The sequence below is a fragment of the Chenopodium album genome, chromosome 19, assembly GCF_948465745.1.
Source record: "Chenopodium album chromosome 19, dcCheAlbu1.1, whole genome shotgun sequence".
NCBI classification, from domain to species: Eukaryota; Viridiplantae; Streptophyta; class Magnoliopsida; order Caryophyllales; family Amaranthaceae; genus Chenopodium; species Chenopodium album.
Window position 1 is genome coordinate 34,571,370 of NC_137852.1, and position 16,340 is coordinate 34,587,709.

Consider the following 16,340-nt stretch of genomic DNA (forward strand, 5'->3'; position numbering starts at 1 on the left):
ATTAAGTGATGTTATAAGACTCGTCGTGTGATCGTATATCAAGACATGTGAACAGTAACCAAAATGACAGACGAGAGGACCAAATTAGAACGGATGACTAAAAAAACCGACTGGACTTATTCCCTGGGCACCGTGACACGGTGTTACTGCTGTGTCATGGCACGCTGCACCGTGGTGTGATTAGGGGGGAGCATGGGACGGGTACCCCTTCCAATAATGTTATTGGTTCGGGTACTTGTAGGGAATATTTCAAGCATTATGATCCCAAACTTGAACCCCACTGTGATCATACACTTAAGTATGGTGGCGTTCCAAAGGGAAAGAAAAGAGAGCAAAAGAGTCGCCAACAAGTTTTAGGAACTTGTAAACCCAAAAGACAATCCAAAAGGACCATCAACTCCATAAGGTCTTGAACCAAACAGAATTCAGGGATGAGGGTACGAATCCAATCTACAAAAGAAAGGACCCGCCCTATAAAATAGGCCTCTATTTTGTTCTGCTCGTATTCATGTGCGCTTTTCGAATAACATACAAACATTATATTAAACCTACCCTGTTTAATCTATGTTGGTTGAATATTAATGCACAAATAATACTATTATTGGCAATCACTTGAATTAAAATCACATTAGCCTAAACCAAATTATTAAATATCTTATTAAGCGTGATTTCAAGTACAAATTCCCTTTAAACATGCATTAAAGGTGTGATCAAGCAATAACAATAAATATCAAGCAACATAATAATAAACAATAAATAATAATAACGATGACAATAACATAATAAGGCATAATAAAGCTTAATAATAATAGCAAGATCCTAGGTATGATACTAACAAGATTAATAACAAATCCTAGCATGTCACTAAACAATAAAGATCAAAGCTTTAAACCTAACATGGTACTAATATGATATCATAATATTAGAAAAGAGTAAAGGCACCCTAAACATGACACTAGAAAGCATAAAATAACATCCTAACATGATACTAGGAATTAAATACATCCTAACATGATACTAGGAATATTAAACAATAATAAGCATGCTTTCTACATTGTGAAAGAAATAGAGAGTAAGCTAGTCTACTTATTTTGAAGCCTCGTACCTCTTTTTAATAACAAAATACACAAGTTAGTAAACTTCAATGAAAATAATAAAGAATAATTAAAAAATTAAATTAAATCACATTAAATAAAGTTTTAACTAGTTTTGGACCAAACCCTCAGAAATTATCAACCTTGCACGTCTAGGGCGAAGGCAACTTCGAACTTGGCTAAGTAATTCTAAGTCTTGTGAATGCGGAATATTGTATTTTGTAAAAAGGTTGGTTTAGAAAGAGAGAGAGAGAGAGAAATTAAGAATTAAGTAATTCTTGAGAGAATAGAGAGAATTGATTGTTGATGAGAATTGATGAATAAAAACGGAGGTTTGAGACCCTATTTATAAGGAAATAGTCCGGGAAAGTATGGAATTTGATAAGGAATAAAACTACACGCTGTCGCCAGGAATTCATTCTGTCGCGACGCAACAGGGTCTGTCGCGAAGCGACAACCTGGTTTAAGCGCGTTTTTCCACGCGGAATCCGATCTTTAATCAACTTGATCTACGGAATCCGTACACAAGATAAAAAACGTATTTTCAAAGATAATAATAATTATAATGATATAGTAATAATAACATTTTATTCCAAATAAAATTCCACTTTAAAATAAATAATTATTAAATCTAATAATATAAGAATTAAAAGAAACTTTCTAGAAACTTCTAGAAAATTATAATTAATCCTAATAATTTTAGGAATAATAATTAACATTGGGCCCTCTTCTAGATCATTGGGCCGTATGTAAATAATTAACCGGGCCCAATTTAGTATTTTGGCCATAACTTCCTAATATTCATCGGAATTGGGCTTATAATATATCGTTGGAAAGGTCTCTTCGAGCCCCATCCAATTATACTATTATTGGACCTTAATTATGAACCAAACTAAACTGGTTTGACTATTTTTAAATAAATAGAGTTCTTTTCGAAAACAGAGAGAAGAGAATTTAAATATAACTAAACCGCAACACTTGACTTTCAAAAGACTTTCACCTCATTCGATTATGGTTCGACGTGAAAGACATTCATCACTGGGTTTGGGTTTGGTTTTGGGGAGACACAAATGGGTGTCTATGAAGCCCCCACTTTGACCGAGTTTGGAGAAACTTAGGTTTCGAAAACAAAAGTCAAAGTATCGATAGGGACGTTGAATGATTCAAAACGTTCTGCGATTCAAAATCATTCTTATAACGCCGATACCTGCAGACTAATCATTAGTTAAACAGATAAAAGAGTTAAGAAATGCGTGATTTTTTTAATTCTAAATTGGTCGAAAATATAACTTTTCTTATGTGGCGCTTTCAATGCTATCCAAAAATGCCTACTTTATTTATATATATATTAAATTACGTTGGGTTATAAAAGGGGTATTATAGTCCTTAGCCAATTTAATTGTCAATTTATATATCCTGTACTTCTGTTCAAAAATCTCAGCTACACAATTTATCCCGCTCAAATTCAAAAACCGTTTCATTTCTTCACTGTTTTTTTTTTAAGAGAGAGAAACAAAGAGGGAAGACAAAAAGGGCATCTCAAAGAAGCTCAACAATGGCGGAAATTGAGCAAGATCAACAATTACCTCGAAAAATTGCAGGAATTCTTGACGAAAGCAAAGCTTCATACGCAACTCACAATCGAAAACTTAAGGAACTCTCGAATCTCAGATCTTCATCACCTACAAATCTCTTCTTCTCTTCCTACCGCAAAGCTCTCTTACCAGTTTTCAATTTCCAGCGACGAACTGCTTCTGCTGAGCGCATCATCCGCTTCATTTCCACCTTCGCCTGTTTCACAGACTCCAAAAATTCCGCCATTGATGATCAATTCTTCGAAGCTTTTATGCGGTTTCTTCTCTCTGCTGTCACTTCCGCTAATAAAACTGCTAGGTTTCGTTCATGTCAGATTATTTCTGAGGTACAAATATCTTTCATATTATTTAGTTTAATTTAATTTTTTTTTTTATGAAGCAGATTAAAAATTAAAATCATCCAATTTATGTCCTGATTGCGAAAATGTTCAATTTGGTTCATTTGTTATAATACAACAATTATACTTTTTTTTTTTTTTTGATAAAAATTATCATGTAATTAGGGTTCCTCCCTGTGTTCTTAACTCGTTAGGGTTTTATCCAGTAGGATTTGTTTGATAATTAGTGTTTTTTCCAGTAGGATTTGTTTGATGATTAGTGTAATTTTTTCCCTACTTTGTTTTTTGAGGTATTTATGTTTAGTAATTAAGTAGTTACTTATAATTTGAAATGTCGAAAGTAGTTTGTCATGATGAACTGATTAGTGCATAAAAGTAGAGTAGTAACTGGTTACCCATGATAATTTTAAGAGTTTTCAAATATGCTTGAATTTAATTTTTTTATAAAGGATTTCAATATTGAGTTTTCTTAGCAATTAGAGTATGTTGTAATATTACTATATACTTAAATGCTATTGCCACAAAACATCCATTATTGTCAATTTCTAGTTTAATGATGGTATTTTGATTATTACAACATTATTCTACTTAATTTATATATATATGATGATGGTAATTGGACCATTGAAGTAATAAACTTATTAGGTTAATATGTACTAGAGTTTGCAAGGCAAAGAAAGGCCAAATTCTTATGTAAAAAAAATAAAATAAAATAAATAAATGCCTACTTTATATTTCTAGAAATGATATCTACAGCCATGACTATGGGCTATAAATATACAAAAAAATTATTCTCATCGTGATCTCAATGCTTCTGAAGTTGGAGCATGGAGTCAACAAATGTCCTTCTTATATGGCAGATACAGAAAATGTATTTTAGACGCGTTGCTGTGCAGATGCTTTCTGTCTTCATCTCTTTCTTAGCTTATTATTTAGAGAAATCCTAAAGAAGCCTTATTTACGTTACTGTAGATACTTTTATTTGCAATAATGTCTTAATATCTTAATAATCTGTATAGATGGTATGTCTCTAACTCACCTTTTCATTTTTTCTTATTCTTTGTGGTATTTTCTGCTTTTTAGATCATAATGCGGTTGCCAGATGACGCAGAAGTGAGCAATGAGCTCTGGGATGAGGTGGTAGACAGCATGATTGTACGGATGGGGGATAAAATTCCTGTAATTCGCACATTTGCAGTTAGAGCTTTATCACGTTTTGTGAATGATTCTGAGAACAGCGAAATACTTAATTTATTCATTAAAACCCTGGATTCAGAACAAAACGCGGTATGTATTAATGTTTTCTTGCAGTAGTAAGCTGTTCACTGACTTAGAATCGTGTTTTAGAATCATGTTCAGGGATATTTCCTTGAGTATAAAAAACCTTGTAATTTAGAATCTTGATGCAACCATGCAGGATGTAAGAAAGACTATTCTGCTAGCACTCCCCCCCACTAATGCAACATCGTCAGTGATCATTGGTTGTACTCTTGATGTCAGCGAGTCAGTTCGCAAAGCAGCATATTTTGTCTTGGCCAATAAATTTCCCCTCCAGAGTCTCAGGTAAACTTCATATGAACTGCTCAACATAATTGCTTATTTTGCTTTTGTTGAGTACCTTAGGTTAGGTTATAAATACTTTTGAAGGTTCTAATTTGGCCACTTGGCTGAGCAGATCATGAATATAAGTTATGGTCTGATGTCCAAGACAATGCAGAACCCTTATTGGTTGTACAATGCTATTTTCTGTTGCAGAGTATTATACACTTGTTGAGTATTGTCATGATGCATTGAACATCCAACCATGTATCTCTTTCCTTTGGTATTTTTAACTACTTGAAATAATGAAAATGAAGGAATGGCTTCTATCCCAATGAGCAACGTGCATTAGCATTGTACAGGTTAATAAAAGCATGATTTTACGAGTTAATAAAAGCATCATACGTAAACTGTAGATGGCTTGATTTGAACTCTTTCCAATAATGAATGGGATTCAACAATAAAAAATATCTAGTGTATTTTCATATCCTTTATTTATTCTGTCCACACCCCACCGCCCCCCCTGTTCCCTCTATCAATTTATATAGTGTGAAGGTTAGTATTTGATCCTGATAATGTTTATTTCCTATCTTTATTTAGTCATAGCTTGATGTACATGGTGTGACAATTAGTAAGAATATGCTAATGCTACTGAAGACATGGTCTTTTGTGGTAAAACCATTTATTTATTTATTTATCCATTTGTAAATTTTCAGCATCAAGCTCCGGGCTTTAATCCTTCAGAGAGGACTATCTGATCGTGCACCAGCAGTTGTGAAAGAATGTCTTAAGTTAATGAAAGATGAATGGTTAAGCAAAAACTGCAACAATAATCCTATTGAACTTCTTAAGTACCTTGATGTAGAAACATACGAGAGCATTGGTGTTTCTGTTATGAGGGCTCTCTTAGATGCTGGGATGGGTAAGCCTGATGGAAATCAGAAGATACAGCAGTTCAAGGAATCATCCTGTGATGAAGCTCGAGGTTTGAGCATTAAAATCCACTAATTTCATGTTCATGCTTCATATACACATAATAATGTATTAATTTGAACCTAAAACTTGTTTTAATTAAAATTTTCACTGAATGTGTAGTGGTCCCGGTTCAATTTCTGAGATGTTGTGACACATGAACCTTGATAGCTCCTGAGGAAGCTTGAATCTTTTTAATAAATCTTTAAATGTGCTATTTGTAAGTTTTGCATTTGTGTTTTAATCAACTTAATGCTTGCAGATTCAGATAATGGCAGCCTAGGCCATGAACTACTGGAACCAGAGGTTGCCCTCTATTGGAGGGTTGTGTGTCAGCACCTACATAAAGAGGCACAGGTTGATGTTTTCTCATTTTTTTTTTATACGGATTACGGACAATGTTCTTGCCATTCTATATTAATTCTCCCTTTTGCCTTTGCTTGAAAATATAACTTTTCCTTACAAAGCTGAACATGCACTGAGTATAGTTTTCTCATGTAAACTGGAAATATAATTAAATTTTGTTACTTGTTTTGAGATGCGTGGAATTTGGAATATGCATACTCCGTCTATGTCAGTGTTAGAGCTTTTGATGTTGTAAGGATAATTTTTCAATTTTACTCGTACAAACACTCACTCACTCATTCACTCACTCTGTTTCCTTCTACTGACAATAATAAATGCATAGAACAATAGAGGTTTAGGTCTTACCCAACATATGAGACTATTTGTACACATTCAATTCGTAATATCCATTCGTTTTTTTTTTTTTCCTATCAATGCCACAAGTGTAAGAACACTAGAATAGTGATCCCAACAATATATGAATCTTATGAAATGGAGAATACTACAGTAGTCTGATTCAGTGGGAAAACTTTTTTCTTTAGCTAGTTCCTTATGACGATTCATGCTAGTCGACCCTGAATCATTTTGGGAATTGGGACTAAGGCTTTGTTGTTGCTGCTGCTGTATAGAGGGTTGATGTTCTATTTTCTTTGGATTATACTTAGTATATTGTTGCTTCACTGCTGGCAGTTACTATGTTCCCCCTTGGTCTCTCTCAAATTTCCGGGGTTTGTGAACTAGAGATTTTTTTTTTATTTTTTTATTTTTAACAGAAATCCATTCAGTTTCTACTTATTAAGTTATTTTGATACATCATTATTTTATTTGATTCGCTGAATCCCAAAGAAAATCTACAAACTTGATTTTTCATTACAAACAGTGTTTGATTAAATGTGCTGATTTTCATTACGAGTAGGTTCAACTGGATTTTTATGGTTCCCTAGTACACTCATTTGCCTTTTTCACAATGACTACATACTTCAACATGTATATTAAGTATGTGAATCGCTGTTTATTCTACATGTATATTAAGTATGTGATTGGCTGTTTTAACTACTTGTATATTAAGTATGTGAATGGCTGTTTTCTACACAAAATGACATAGTTTGCTCCAAATGTTCTAATTTGGAGGAAGAATCTTTCATATTTGTTTATTCCCCTAATATTTCAGTTTAGAATATGTCACATTAGTAAGTAAGGTGAATATTTTATAGATTAACTTAATTGCTGGGAGTCTTGATCCTAGAGAAAGGATGTATCATTATGTCAGTCTTGTGTTGCATATTCTAGAACCTACCAACAGCCAATATCAAAATGGATGGTAACAGCAATAGTAGTAGTAGTAGTAGTTGCAGTAGCTGTAGTATAAAAATAGTGCCTGAGTGGCTGAGTTGCTGAACCCCAAGGCAGTTGGGGACAAGTGCTTTCATTAGTCTGGCGGAGCACTTTGAAAAGCCGTACTAAATGCACCTTTGGCTTTAGTTTCATTTGCAACCTATTTTTACACACTTAAAATTTTCAGAATTGGATCTTATTTTGATAAGGCACACATGCGTTTAGCGCGTTGGGTTTTGGACCTTTATCACCTTAGTGTGCCTTGAGTCTTTTCAAATGCATAAGGGTACAATAGTTCTGTCTTGCAGACTTTAAACATGTTCTTTTTTGGACTTTAATGGCATAAATTCATGGGAGAGAGTACCTTGTATCCTATAATTAAGTCAATTATCATAAATTAGTAATCAGTATTATCAATGTATTTCTGTCTTCAATAAGCTTTTTTGTTGTGTAACCTCGTGAGATGTGAAATTTGCAAATATGTGTGTTGACAGGTGAAAGGTTCTGATGCTGCTGCAACTATGGGCACTGAAGCTGCAGTCTATGCAGCAGAAGCTTCTGACAGCAGTGAGCTCCTGGAGAAAGTACTCCCCGCAACAGTTTCTGATTATGTGGAATTTGTCCAAGCACATATTAAAGCGGGTAGGTGAAGCTCATTTCTTTGACCTGATTTTGTGTGTGTTCCTTCTGAAAAATGGAATCTTTTCAGGAGCAAATTATCGGTTTGCATCACGGCAACTTCTGTTGCTTGGTTCTTTGCTTGACTTCTCTGATGCTACAATCAGGAGGATTGCCAGCACATTTGTACAGGACTTGCTGCATAAGCCACTTGAATATGAAATAGATTGCAATGAAAACAAGATTTTGATTGGAGATGGCATCAATATTGGAGGCGAAAGGGACTGGGCCAATGCTGTAGCAGGGTTGGCAAAGAAAGTTCATGCTGCTGATGGAGAGTTTGAAGAAGTTATTCTTCACGTTGTGGAAGAACTTGCCAGGCCATGCAGAGAAAGAAGTGCCGACTTCATGGAGTGGTTGCATTGCCTTGCTGTTATTGGTCTTCTCTTGGAAAATACAAAATCTTTACACTTGCTACAAAGGAAGGCTATTGAACCTATTGAATTACTAAACGCCTTGCTGCTTCCAGGGGTATGAAAGTTAAAATTTTCTTAATCACTCTGACATTACACCTTTTTCATTCTACCCCATCCCCATTTTATTTCTGGAGATTGCTACTGAAATGAAATAAGTATGCAGGCCAAGCATCTTAATTTGGATGTGCAAAGGGTTTCTGTCAGATGTCTTGGTCTTTATGGATTGTTGGAAAAAAGGCCAAGTGAAGAAGTGGTGAAACAACTAGGATTTTCATTTGTCAAGGGCCCCTCTCCAATCAGTCTTCTAGCTGGCAAGGGATTATTAGATCTTGTAATGTGGCATGGCCCTCAAGATGTTGATAGAGCTATAGGTGAAGATTTACTCTCACAAATCCCTGATAACAGGCTGCATCTTGCTCCTGAAATATGTGATAAAGTTGATTGCAACAATGATGGAGTTCTTTATCTTTTATACGTTGGATTAGAAAGTAATTTTGATGGCCAAGTATTGGATGTGGGGGACAACGAATCAGTCCAAGCTACTCTAGGGGAAGGTTTTGCAAAGATTCTTCTTCTGAGTGAGAATTATCCTAGCATTCCTGGTTCCCTGCATTCCTTAATATTGGCCAAGTTAATTGCTTTATATTTCAGTGAGGAAAACAGTGAAGTACAGAGGTACGGCAATAAGCTTCCCAGTATTTTTTGTGGTTCTGCTTTTGGGGACAGTTGTTTAGCTTTTGTTTTCCCCCTTTTTTTCCTTTAAATTTTCTTTTTTCAATAGGTTAAAACAATGTCTATCGGTGTTTTTTGAGCATTACCCTTCACTGTCAGTTAATCATAAGGTAAGTAAATTTTTTACAATTATATAACATATTTTGAGCTTATTTGCATCTACACATTCTGACGGCATGACATTATGTGTTCTGTCCTGATTTTCAGAAGCATCTATCCAAGGCCTTTGTTCCAGTAATGCGTGCAATGTGGCCTGGAATTAACAGGAATCATGGGGGATCGATGGTCATGATATCTAACTTGCGTAAACGTGCAGTCCAAGCAGCACGTTTTATGCTACAGATGATGCAATCAACATTGTACAAAAAGGAGACCGATAATCATGTAGATAACCCTGAGGATAACCCAGGTTCTGTAGATGACACTGATGGATTTGTGGCTGGAGAGGAGGGTCTTGCTATACGCATTGCTGTTGAGGTATTACTTATGACTTTCTCATTGATTTAAGTAACATTCTGTTTTTTAAAAAGTGAACAACCTTTGAGATTTATCAACAATAACCATTTGAGAAACATGCTTTTATGGGACTGTTTTGTGCAGCTAGATCCCAAATTAGGCTGAGCATATTAAATTCTCTCAGTTACTGGAGTAATGTTAAGAATCTTAAGCTATATCATATCAGAGTGTAGAAATCCTATTCTTAACATGTAAATTTTAGAGATGGATTTGTAATATTTTTATATGCCTTAATGGGTGATAAGCATGAGTTTATTTTGAGATATATGCTTTAGCAGTAGATAGGTTATTTATGTTGATTTAACTCTTTATTTTATTAATGAAAATGGCATGTGGTGACATATTGGAATTTACATACGACTCCATAATTAGTAATTATCACTCTTTTGTATTCTTAAGGTGACTGGCTTTCAGACAAAGAAAACAGCAGCAGAAAAAGCTTACGTTACAGCACTATGCAAGATCATAATATTACTCCATTTCCAAGTGTCAGAACAAGGAACAATCAAGTTGATGCGACTCCTGCTAAATCGTGTTGTTGGATCTGTCTCATATGATAAGGAGCTCGTTAAAGAGCTGACTAGCATGGCTAAACAATTGAAGGCATTGGATGGTAGTCCAGACGAAGACCTGTCAAGAGATAAAGCTGAAGTCATTCTAGGTAAACCCTTGAACTTGCTCTAGTTTCTGTGACTCTCTCTCTTATAAAAACTTGTAATATTGCTACAACTAAAAATTGTTGCTTGCCAGAAAATTAAATGACACCAACTATTTTTGTTTGTTGATTTACCATTTTAAGTTTGCAGAACTTCTCACCCTTGGATCAATGATAGACAAATTAGGTTTGGAAAATAGCGTCCAAGAAATTTTTGGGATTCGAATTATGTCAGATTTGGGACATGTGGCTGAGCTTATATTTTTTATAGTAAATTGACATACAGGAGTGTTGTCTATATTTTAGGGCCATTGAAGAAAATTAGCTAGCAAAGATAAAAAGTAATATGTTGGTAAACTAAAAAAATTTGAAAATTTGAGGTAACAAGTTTAATATTTGTTGATTCCATGTGTGATTCCATATATGGTCGACTTCAAAGATTTTACGTAGAGGCTAGGCAATGAAAATCCTTCTAATCTTCCTTTACGTGATATTCTGTGCTTGTGCAACAATTTATAGCATTTTCAATGTACTTAAATGATCACCAGATGAAATATCAACTAGCAATTGCCCAAGAGGTTTTCACTTCAACTAGCAATAGTGGACAATTATTTATGTAAAACCTCGAACATTGAACATTAGAATATGAAAGACTATAAACTTTGATGGATTGTCTGGCTTAAGGTTAGCTGAACCAGTTTAAGAATTCACAAGATCTTCCTCTATGTTCATGACTTAGTACTGTTGCAATGTTTGTCCTTTATTTCTCTCATTTACTGATGTTTCTATTCTTTAGTCCTTTACTGACATTTTAGACCAAGGTTTAGATTATTTGAGATTGACTACATATTCTACTTAATAGTAGAAACAGTGACTGTTTGGTTAATGATGTCTTATAGAATGATTTTTATCAGTACCTTGACTTATAAGTTGATTTCTTCCAGCTATAATTTCACCTATCAGGCTATCAACATCATATATGTTTTAGGGAGTACAAACATGAAATAATGGGTGTAACCATATCTTCAACATTACCTCAGGAGCATCATACATCATTTCAGTTTGTTGGAAATATGATGGGTTTTTTTTTTTTACAAACTACTTGGTTATGGCCACATAAGATTTTAGGTGACTACTTAGGGTGTGTCTTACTGTGTTAAGCTCCTTCCAAATCCCTTAAATTCTTGTGGCAATCTATTGTTTTCATCAGATTGTTTAATGTTCATGTTCGGTGTTCTTAGGATCATTGGATCTAGAGTATAATCTTGATGAGGATCATACAAGTGAAATGCCAGCAACTCCAGCTCAGCGTTCCACACGACCAACCCGTTCAAGAAGGCGTGTACAGCGTGAAGAAAGCAGCTCCTCTGACGAGGAAGTTTCACCGACGTCTATTGTTAACTCAACCGTTCGGTCAGGTGCACGTTCCCAAAGGGCCTGCAAAACAGCAGCATTGACAAAGATGAATACTAGTAGGGCTTATGATGGTATCGAAGAGGAAGAAGAGTCAGATATAACTTCTGATGAGGAGGCCAACAGTTCAGACTCATCACCTCAGTGAGTTGTTGCTTCCAGAGACCTCTACATTTGTAATACAATTTAACCTTTTTCTTTTTTTGGATAAGTGTAATTTGTCAGAGAAAATGTGCAGATAAAACTATGTTGACATTAAATGGAGATGTTTTGTTGTTGGGTCATGTTAGCTTACAGCTAACTAATTAACTGTATTGCCCATGTCTATTAGAGCCTGTAATTGCTTGTTACGACGCTTTCTTTGTGTGAGATAATTTTTGCATTAGCCGGACATAAGCCCCATTGGTGCAACTTGTGATACAGGCAGCTACAGCAGCTAGTAACGACTCACGAGCAAATAGCGATAATTACCCATTTATGTACAATACGCTTAAATAATCGTACACTTCACTATAGACTACTAATTAAAGGATTGACCTATGACTGTGTTTTCTTTCTAACACTTTGTTTGGAAAGGAAGAAATGGAAGGAAAAGAAGAGAAGAGAAATGGAAGGGGACAAAATCTCTTGTTTGGGTAAAAGATTGGGGAAAGGAGAGGGAGGAATCCATTTTCCCTCTTTCTTTAATAATCATAATCTCTCCAAAATTGGAGAGATTTGGAGGGAAAATGGAGCTCACCTTCCCCTCCCTTTCTTTTCCCTTCCCTTCCTCCATTTTCCCTCCCCTTCTTTTCATTCCTTATTTGCTATCCAAACAAAGTGTAAATCTTTATGGGATTGGAGTTAAAATATACTACCTTCGTTTTTTAATAGTTGCAACACACTTTTTCACAATCTATATTATAATTGTAGAGTCGTTTTCCCAATTTTTAACCACAGCACTCCAAACTATCAATCCTCAAATTCTAGCCCTCCTATTTTTTATTTTTAATTTATTTTTATTTTTTGAAAAAAATAACCAATAACCACCATTGTTAATCATAACTATCCATATCACTCAATTAAAATCTAGCCCAAAAAAAAATAAAAAAATAACCACCACCCTTAAATAATTATCACTTCTACTTTTTTTTTCCTCATATTATACTCCCTCCGGTCTCAATTATCTGCAACATTTGCCATATTTGGGTGCTACCTATTATGTGCAACAAATTTTCAAGTTTCTTTTTTTAGTAAAATTTAATGTGTAAAAAGACATATGTACCCTTACTTTTTTGTTTTAATTTTGTTTAACATAACTTAATCAAACACAATTACACTTAACACTCTCTAATGATTCCCACCAAAATTAAACCCCCTTATACTCTCTCTCTTCCATACCCTTTCATCTTCCAACTACCTGCATTCATTGTTCTTCATTGAAGATGTCTTGGTTTTGGTGCCTTCATTCATCATTTCTGGAGAAATCTCCAGAAACTTTAACAAAACCCACCCACCCTCTTTCATTTCGTCGTTCTCTCTCCTCCTATCTCTCCTCTCTCTCAACTTTGAAACCCTAGATCTAAATTTCTCATTCAATCTCTGGAACAATGAACCCAGAAAACAACGACCCCCCTCAAATCACCACCCCAGAGCGTAGATCTGAGGGTTCTACGCTGTACAAGCTTCAAAAAGGCACTGGTATTCTGAAGCCAGTTCGCCGTTGTACTGCTTTCTTCCGCCGTTACCGTGGAGGGAAGATCGGAGCCAAATTAGCTGAAAACTCTTCCAGCGATGAGGGAGAGGAGAAGACTGAGAGCACCACCGACCAAGATGGTTCAGATCTGGCCGGAAAAGAGGGTGACGGTGGAGAAACGGGTCCCCCTGCTGCTTTGGAGGGTGGTGATGGCCCTTCAAACACTGTTGCTGTTGTTGAGGAGTCGTCTGCTGACTCAATTGTTGTAGAGGCTGAGTCCCCTGCTGCGGTGGTGGTCCATCTTCCCTCTCCCGTTCCTGGGGGGAGGGTTTTGCCTGAGTCCCTAAAGGCCCGAGCCTCTTCCACCAGTTCAAGTGGCCGGAAAAGAGTCAGATCTGTTTTTACTCCTGACCACAGTGACTGGGACCCCGACTATATGGCTTACCTTAGGGCAAAGTACCCTAATGACTTCCCCCCCAACAACTGATCAGCGCAGCGTAACTATTTCTTAACCCTAATTTTTTTGTGTGCAGTTGTTGATTATGCTGGTTCAGTTGTTGATTTGTTAATCCCGTGCTCTGTCATTTGCTTTGATATTGTTGTGTGAATTTATTATGTTGGTGTTGCTTCTTGTTTGTGAAAAGGGTTTGCTTACCCTGTGCTCTGTTATGTTGTTGTTGGTATATTGGTGTTGCTGTTGTTGATTTATGCTGGTGTTGTTGTTGTTGATTTATGATGGCTATTCTTTGTTGATGACATGTGTGTGGTACTGCATATGTTGCAATTGTGACTTGCTTATGCCTCCCTAATGATTTGAGTCCCTTGTTATGGTTCATGTCTGCCTCTTTACTGGAATGAGTCTGTTGTTGGCTTAGGTAATGTTAGTTGATGTATGATGAGGCTTGTGATGGAGCCCAAACAGTCCCCTATAGGATGTGGTTGAGAGTTCTTGCTGGTCTATGCCTCTGGATGTCAGAATGAGTCCCTCATTCAGTGTTGTGTGCTTGAGTCCCTCATTCAATGTTGTATGTATGTGTGATAATTCCAAATGATGAAGGGACTCAGTTTGAGTGGGATGTGTAGAGTGGTTTTGCTCCAACTACTGTCTTGTACAGGTGTTGTGGAGGTAACAACCTACAACATCTCATTGAAAAAAAAAACCCAATCTGATGGAATTAAATTGGAACACTATTTATCATTAGTACCTTGTTATGAATACAACAGTTGTTTAGACAAAAAGTCCCTTGTAGCCTAATCATTCATTACATGACTGCCTTAGAATAAAGACATGCTATCTACCAAAAGACACATAACCAAACCATAATAAGCAACATTAAAAAACAAAAGCTTACTTAGACAAAAACAATGGTTTTGGTACTTGTTTGGTTATGTGTGGAAGTCATGCATCCCTTGAATGATTGTCCCTATCTTCTGCCCCTAGTCTGCATCAACCTCATGTTGAGTCTGATCTGGGAAATCCTGGTTCACTGGAATGAACAGTGTGTTAAGATATGCTACTGCTTGTTGAATGAGTCCCTTGTCACATTCCAAAATGGTAGGAAGTAAGCCTAATGCTTCTAATCTTTGTTTGCCCATATGTGGTGGGTTGAAATTGTTGCCCCCTTCCTTTTCCAGAATCTTCATCATAACTCCTTGAAGAGTTATCCATGTGTACTTGTTAAGTACTGGATCAAACCACTCATATGCCTCATATACTTTGTCAATGAGTTCATCTAATGTTTTGGGAAAGGACTGATACTGTAGAGATTGTATGACCTTGAACAGACCCAAATCCAACACATTTAGGTCTGGTGATTGTGCTGGTTGGAACACCATTTGAATGTGGAACCCATCAGAATTGCAGGCAGCACTGAATTCCTCATCCATTGGAATTTGGTGTGGCTTTGCATTATCCCACTGGATGTATATGTCCTTAGGAAGACTAGGATGCCATTGTCTCTTGATTGATGGAATAATTGTATGCAGAAGTATTTTTCTGATTTCTTCTTTGTTGACACTTTCCACAGCTTTAGTTACCATGACACCTACATCCCTGTTTTTACTTTTTTTTTTAGCTCTTTGTTGGTAAGTGAATGGAAATATGCCAAACTTGCCATCATGCAACAATTGCCCATTGCAGTCATACAAGGGTTTACCTATTACCCCCATGAACATGGCTTTAACTCTATATCTCTTTGACTGTTGGCATCCATAGGGATTTTCTTCCATTGGTAGCAAATAAAATCTCCTTGTGTCAGGGTTCATATAGAACCATTTCTCATCTATGTGTATGTGTTGTTGCATGTCCATGAATGTTGGGTTACCAACTGCTGGAATTGGGTGAATATGCTGTAGTGCCCACTTCATCCTTGCCACTTTGTGGTTAGAAGTCAGTGCTGGATGATTAGCTGCTGTGTGTGTTCTTAACCTCCCCTTTTTCTTCAGCTTATGAAGAAAGGAGTGTGAAATTTTAAGGGCTGATGCATAACTCCTTTCTGTTGTCCTTTTATAGAGTGGCACTGATTGCAAGAACTCATCAGTGATTTCCTTTGGTTTTGGACCAGTTTTTCCTAGTTTTTTGCTTCTGACATCAATAACATTGCCTTCTGCTATACTTTGCTTAACAAAATTCTATACCCTAAGTGCTGTACTTCTGTGAACGCCATACCTTCTCCCCATGTCTGACAGAAATCCCCTTTTTAGTTCCCCTGCATGCATGTTAAGTAGGATGCATGTCATCAACCATTTTTCTTTTGGTTTGGACTGTTAACTGCTTTCTGCTGGTTGGTTCATGTGGTGGAACTTCATTTTCTTGTTGATTGTTGTCCTGTTCTCCTTCACTGCTGTCAGCATCAGCATCAGCATCAAAGTCCATCAATTCTTCATCACTTATGTACTGAAATGGTCCCTCATTTAGGATTTGTTCAATTTCAAAAAATTGCTGATCAAAATGGTGTTCCATGTTGGTGGATGCCTTTTTTTTTTTTGCCCTGCAGATTTGAAGGAAGGTGATGAAGTTTTTTGTGGTTGCTCGAAG

At 36.2% G+C, this 16,340-nt stretch overlaps 2 protein-coding genes across 2 annotated transcripts; one reads left to right on the forward strand and one right to left on the reverse strand.

The window, feature by feature from the left end:
- Positions 1-2,613: 2,613 nt before the first annotated feature.
- On the forward strand, positions 2,614-12,012 carry LOC145595234 (uncharacterized). The gene is made up of 12 exons (XM_081651614.1): positions 2,614-3,015; positions 4,111-4,314; positions 4,445-4,590; positions 5,283-5,551; positions 5,801-5,895; positions 7,713-7,860; positions 7,928-8,367; positions 8,476-8,987; positions 9,094-9,154; positions 9,252-9,521; positions 9,960-10,221; positions 11,457-12,012. Exons 1-12 carry the CDS (start codon positions 2,650-2,652, stop codon positions 11,774-11,776), a joined length of 3,093 nt encoding a protein of 1,030 aa, XP_081507740.1. The 5' UTR covers positions 2,614-2,649; the 3' UTR covers positions 11,777-12,012.
- Positions 12,013-14,740: 2,728 nt separating this feature from the next.
- LOC145594267 (uncharacterized) lies at positions 14,741-15,982 on the reverse strand. The gene is made up of 2 exons (XM_081650602.1): positions 15,972-15,982; positions 14,741-15,887 (listed from the first exon to the last, which is right to left on the reverse strand). Exons 1-2 carry the CDS (start codon positions 15,980-15,982, stop codon positions 14,741-14,743), a joined length of 1,158 nt encoding a protein of 385 aa, XP_081506728.1.
- Positions 15,983-16,340: the final 358 nt, after the last annotated feature.